Below are 6,297 nucleotides of genomic sequence, written 5' to 3'. Positions count from 1 at the left end.
TCCCGGAGGAACCCAGGATCCTGAACTCCTGGGATCCTCCAGCGACCACTCTGGACTCCCCTCCAGACCCCAGTCCAGAACCAACACGGGATTCCCCCTCCTCAGACCATCCTGGAGCTGCCCCAAGATCCTCCAGCGACCACCCTAAACTCCCCTCCGGATCCCAGTCCAGAACCAACACGGGATTCCCCCTCCTCAGACCATCCTGGAGCTGCCCCAAGATCCTCCAGCGACCACTCTGAACTCCCCTCCGGACCCCAGTCCAGAACCAACACAGGATTCCCCCCCCCCCCGCCCCAGAACATACTGGAGCTGCCCAGGATCCTCCAGGACCTCCTTCCCCAGGGGTTCCCCCATCAGCCCTGAAATTCCCTCACAGCTCAGCACTGCTCCTCCCACTCTTATTTTCTTCCCCAGGAGAGAGTTCAGAACAAGGCTCCGAGTCCATTTGGAAACAACATCAATGCTTTATTCTTGTTTTTATCATTCAATGGGAGAGGAAAAAATAATAAAACTGAAGAGACACCCAAAAAGCCAGACCTGGTACAAGTCAGTGCAGGGTGTGTCCATTCGTATGCTGAGGTTACAGCAGAATCCCTCCAGACACAGAGTACAAAGCCCCAGGGACACAGATTTGTGGTGTTTATCAAAGGAAAGACCCTAATATGAAAAGGCAGCTCCATCTCCATCTTTATCTGTCTGGACGGGTCATTCCTGGCCTGGTTGGCACCATCATGGGTCTGGAGGGGGGTCTCATCATTGGGGGCCCTGGCATCATTGGCATGTGTCCTCCCATGGGCGGCCTCATCCCAGGAGCTGCCAGGGAAAAAACAGGTTAGAGAACAGCTCTTGGGAGCACCACCTGCCCAGTCATGGTAGAACATGGGTTGGGATGGACCTGAAAGATTTATTTCCACTCCTCTGCCAGGGGCAGGGACACCTTCCACTATCCCGAAGTTGCCCCAAGCCCTGCCCAACCCAGCCTTGGACATTTCCAGGGATCCAGGGGCAGCCACAATTTCCTTTCGCAGCAACATTGGCCTCACCACCCTCAGAAGGGGGAAATTTCACACTGTACAGTGGGCAGGTTCTCTACCAGGGAACTCCCATTTTCCAAGTCTAAACTCTGACCTGGCAGCTGCTGAGATGGATTCTGTTCCTGAAGGAGCTCAGCCAGCAGCAGAGGAGGAACTGAGCTCCTGGGTTATATACCCATTCTGACAATATTCACTCACAACTTATTTCCAGCCACTCAATAGACACACCAGTTTAATTATTGATCTGGAAAAGTGTTAATTTGGAGAAAAGTGCTGCAAAACCATCCCATGTGCTCGCAAACAAGCACCGAGCACCTCTGCCAGGGAAAAGCAGGGGCTCTACTGCACAGCCCTGAAATAGTGGTTTCCATCCCACTTTGTCATTTATTTTCTCCAGGCTGCTGAATGTCAGGGATTGTGCATTTATCTTGAGCCTCTAAAAACACTTAAAGAACACTTTCAAATGCAAGACAATAACTACAAAGACACTTCACTACTTTCAGTGCACGTGTGCATGTGTTCCCATAGATTTGTTCTGGGAACTGTTCCAGTAAGATATCCCTTGAGAATTCTTCAGATGCCAGGAAGCTCAGGAGTGGAATGGATCAAAGACATTTTAGTTTACAGTTCTGATAAAGCTTTTTCCAGGCCCATTGTTTCTCTGGAACACGCTCCCCTGAGACACTTTTAAACACTAAAAATCATTTAGTGCAAAAAAAGCACCTCTTGTGCAAAACCTGAGACCTGGAGGCACCAAACTCCGAAGCCATAATTCCAGCTGCACAGGGGGTCAATGAGAAGCAAAGGGGTTTAATGAGTGGTGTAAAATTGTTGTAGTGTCCCCATGCAGGAGTAGCAGTGACACAGGAGCGACCAGAGCGTGACCAACCCAGCCCTGAGTGCCCAGCAGATGGTGGGACAGGAAACATCACCCAGAGCCTCCCAGCCAGCCCCACATGGCAGAGTTACCCCATCCCAGACTTACCAGGTCCAACTGGCATCATTCCTGGGGGGGGTGGGCCCATCATTGGCATCATCGGGGGCCCCCCCATGTGTGGGGCTGGCATCATGCCGGGCCGGGGGGGGCCAGCTGGACAGACACAACAGTTACACACTGGCACTCTCAGCCACCAAAGAGCCCTGCAGCTACTTGCAGCACATGGCAGTAACTAATGCCTCAGTGGCTTTACATCTGCCTCTGTTCCAGCCCTGGTTCCAGGCGTTAGGAAGTGACCAGAGGAGGAATATGCTGGTTACCAACTCCAGCTGTGCACACCCAGCACAGGGAGCTGCCACTCCCAACAGCAGGGCTTGGGGCTGGGAGGGCTCTGGGCCCTTCACCAGCTCAAGGGCAAATGGTTGGTTACCAAAGTGATTTCTATTTTGGAAAACCAACCCAAATCAACCCACTGTGCAGTTCTACCAGAGCCACCTGCACGGGAGCCCCCATGGGATGAGGGGTTGTCACTGCTTCTGGTGCACTCAGCATCCCAGAAATCGGACACAGTAAGGACTGAACTGCTCTTACTCATTTCCTCACACCCTGGGAGCACAAGCTCAAGATGGCTCGGCTTCAAGCTAAAAGGCCTTTTCTTTCCATCTGAGGACACAAACAATACAGCTCCAGAGGGTTGTGACCCCAGTCCCAAAGTGTCCCAAACTTACGGATGCTGGGAGGAGGTGGAATCATGGCTCCGGCCGGAGGTGGTGCCGAGAACGGCGTCGGTGGAATTTTCCCTTGCTGGAATGCAGCCGCTACATTGGGGGGGAAAAGAAAAAAAAAAAAAAGGAAAGAAAGAATCCCAGGGAAAAAAAAAAAAAACAGTTACTAGGCCGAGGGAGCGCCGGGTCACTCGTCCGTGTCATGCCCCGCGGTCACGTCATGCTGCGTGCGCTGCTGTCCCCACGCCGGACACATCCCTGGCACCTGGGGAGCACCTGAGACTCCTGGAGACAATTATTGTTACAGATGGGACTAGAGAACTCCTGCGTGGGTGTCACAGCCCTGGGCAGAGCGGGAGGGAAGGAAGGAGGGTGGGAGAGGAAAAAAACCAACCAAAAAAAAATCAACCACGTGGCGGGATCCGCAGCGCTCCACCGGGACATGCTGTGCTGGAATGACAACGGGGCCAGGGCTGGGGAGGGGGCAAGGAAGGGGAGGAATTCCACTGGTATTGACTGGAAGGAAGGCAAAAAATGGGGAAGTTGGAAGCAGCACAAGGAAAACAGACAAAGGGAAATAGAGTGAGGATGAGTTAGGGGAAATCTGGACTGGATGTTTTAGGAAAACTCTTCAGCCAGAGGTGGCTGGGCACTGAACACTCCCAGGGGATGAGCACAGCTCTGAGTCTGTCAGAGCTCAGGGAGCAGCTGGGTGATGCTGCTGCTCACATGGTTTGGTTTCAGGCAGTCCTGCACGGAGCTGGGAGTGGGATCAATGATCCTCAGGGGTCCTGTCCAACCTGAGATACCCCACGAACCAAGGAGTGCTGCCATAAAGCTAATCTGTGTTTGTGTTTCTATCATAGAGGAAAGAGAAAAAGGAGCTCTTGAAGTGCCAGAGGGAATAATGCCACACCTCAGTTAATAAGTGCCAGAAAAAAACACATCACTTGGGAACTGAGGGCAGATGGCCCCAGCATATAAAAAATGCAACAATCCGCACATTCTTATGTCCATTTTCCTATCTTTTGGAATTCTTATCCATGCTCTTAGTGAAAATGTGCCACTGCCAAGCAGCACAAGTTTGTTATGTGGCCCTGCAGGATGTCACTGAGAGCAGTGGCACTGACAGCCCTCATGAACAGTGACATGGAGCCACTGCCACCAGCTCTGGGAGGGAACCTCAACTCCTGTGTGGTAGGCAGAGCTCTCAGGCTCCCCCAGGACAGCCCAAAACCTGAGGATCTCAAGATCCACACTCCAAGTTTCTACTCACGACTCACTAAGCAAAAACTCCCCAGGAAAGTGAGGAGAAGTCAAGGTGGAAGCAGGAAGAGCAGCTGGAGGAAAGGAAGGGGAGGGAATAGGGAGGCAGCCAGGGTCACAGAAAGATTGGCCTTACTTGTTTTGTCAATCAGGCTCTGGGCTTGCTCCTCCATCCATTTCTGGTAATAATCCTTCACGTTCTCCTTGTGCTTCCGACCACTGCAGTGGGTTTTTCTCACGGAGGGCTGGGAAAGGTCACAGAAACTCTAAGGTTAGCAGTGTTATGATTTTAAACACATGTAATTTAGCAGCATAAAGCAGGTTTGTTTCTGTGCCCAGACAGAGGAGGAGTGATGTGCAAAATTTTTATATAACGTTTTGGCAGCACAATAAGTGTTGGTTCTCCAAAGGACCCCCCAGCTGCCTTCTCTGCTGGAGAACACCAAGGGCATGGCACATTCTCCCTCTTTTTTGCATGGAAGGGGAAACCACAGAGGAACACTGCTGTATCCCACAGGACCTGTTCTTAGCCGAGGCAAGTTTCATTTTAATCCTCTTAAGAATTGAAGTCGAAGCCTTGATACTCACCGAGTCATGGGTGAGGTACGTGTCACAGTAATCACAGTAAAACCTGCCGGGGAAAAAACAGTTTATTTAGAACCCCCTGTGCGCTGCTGCGGCCTTAACGGAGCCCCATCAACGACCCCGCAGGGCGCCCGCCCGCTCATCCGCGCTCCTCACGGCTGAGCTCGCGGGGAGCACCAGGACCCCACAGAAGGAGCCACCCCCGCCCAGGGACCCCGCCCGGGACCCCCGGGACCGCCGGGAGCCGGGCCCGGCCTCCCGCACCCACTTGGGCATGGCGCTCCCGCCGCCGCCAGCCGGAAGTGGCGCTCCGCGCAGCGCCGCCCTCGCGCAGCGCCGCCGCTTGGCCCCCGCCGGCTGCCGTAGCGCCCGGAAGTGACACGACGGTGACGCCGCTCGCTGTGTGGCGCTCGCCGCCCGGCAGGTGGAGCCAGGCCGCGCCCGCCCGGCGCTGGCTGCTCACGCCACCGTCACCCGCCCACAGCCGCGGCGGCGCCTCCCCGGCTTTCGTTGGGGCGCTCCCTGACGCTGTTATCCTTGTTCTCTGTGTTCTCCCCGCGCGGGACACAGCCCGTGGTTGCGATCGCCGGCCGCGCACGCAGCAGCCGCGCGCTGTGGAAAACTGCGGGGAAAAAACATCATTTTTAGGTGGAAAAAAAGCGCGGAAGGTGCTCCCGTCGTGCCTTGCGCGCCTCATTTGCATGGCGCCGCATGACGCCTCGGTGTCTCATTTGCATACACAAACACGCGCGCTCGCCGCCATATATGGAAGGCAGCGCGCGCATGTGGGCGGGGACGAGAGATCGCCCCGCCCCCCGGTGACGCAGCGGAGCGCGCGCGGAGCCCCCCGAGTCACGCGCGGCGCTCATTTGCATGCGCGGCCCCGCCTGAAACGTAAATTTTAAGCAATTTAGAGATTTTAGAGGAGCTGAGATTTTTGTTAGAGATAAGCCTTACTAGAGTTAATTAAAATAAATGAGTAGGCCTTGATGAAGTTAAGAGTTAAGACTTAGCTAATAACTGATTGCTTGTCAACACAATGTTTAGTTAGCTGGGTGTATAATGAGGACTATACAAACTGACAAATAGTTTTTAGGAACTTAAGACAATTGTGGGCCTCCTCTGTTCTGAAACCAATTGAAGACAAGGAATGGGAGTTCTACCAAGAGTTCATTTGTCATATTTGCATTGAAAAGGTAGAAAGGTCAAAAGAAGGAAGACTTCATTGACTTCCTCATTTTGGGACCCCTCCCCGTGGAAGGGACACCGACCCATCTCAAGGAACAAACCACGCATGCTTAATAGCTTGTGAAATGATTAGCATACGAAGTGAGGAATGGGATGTACCGAAATGATGAATGTGTATTTGTATTTTGGGTATTCAATACTTGTATGGATAAAAGGGTTCTGTAACCACTTGGAAGCCGCGGTGTGGATTTGGGAGCTATCCCGCACACAATAAACACACACTCTCTAACTTTAAACTGTCGGAGAGATTTTGTCCTTCACAGCTGGCTGTCGATACAATATTTTATACAATAGAACAATTTTTTTTAATATATCTTTTTAATAAATCCCGCCCCCGCTCCCTTCCCCAGCCCCGGGTGACGCCGGCCAGGGAAGGGGGGGGGGGGGGGGAGGTGGGGGGTGACGTCACGCGCCGCGCGCCGCGGGGCGGGGCGGCGCAGGCGCGGCGCGCGGCGGCGGCGGCGCGCGCGCACCCGCTCCCCCCCCCCCGCCCGCCCGC

General features: G+C 53.9%; 1 protein-coding gene across 2 annotated transcripts; it reads right to left on the bottom strand.

The window, feature by feature from the left end:
• Window positions 1–447: 447 nt before the first annotated feature.
• On the bottom strand, window positions 448–4,924 carry SNRPC (small nuclear ribonucleoprotein polypeptide C). 2 transcript variants are annotated; one of them, XM_021535968.3, is made up of 6 exons: window positions 4,819–4,924; window positions 4,554–4,596; window positions 4,102–4,210; window positions 2,703–2,795; window positions 2,023–2,127; window positions 448–816 (listed from the first exon to the last, which is right to left on the bottom strand). In XM_021535968.3, exons 1-6 carry the CDS (start codon window positions 4,824–4,826, stop codon window positions 692–694), a joined length of 483 nt encoding a protein of 160 aa, XP_021391643.1. In that variant the 5' UTR covers window positions 4,827–4,924; the 3' UTR covers window positions 448–691. The 2 variants fall into 2 exon arrangements, with proteins under 2 accessions (XP_021391643.1, XP_021391644.1); XM_021535969.3 differs by having other exon boundaries at window positions 2,703–2,792; window positions 4,819–4,921.
• Between the last annotated feature and the right edge of the window lie 1,373 nt (window positions 4,925–6,297).

This window comes from Lonchura striata, chromosome 30, assembly GCF_046129695.1.
Source record: "Lonchura striata isolate bLonStr1 chromosome 30, bLonStr1.mat, whole genome shotgun sequence".
NCBI lineage: Eukaryota > Metazoa > Chordata > Aves > Passeriformes > Estrildidae > Lonchura > Lonchura striata.
The sequence above is the reverse complement of the archived record's forward strand: the minus strand, read 5'-3'. Positions and strand labels throughout refer to the sequence as shown.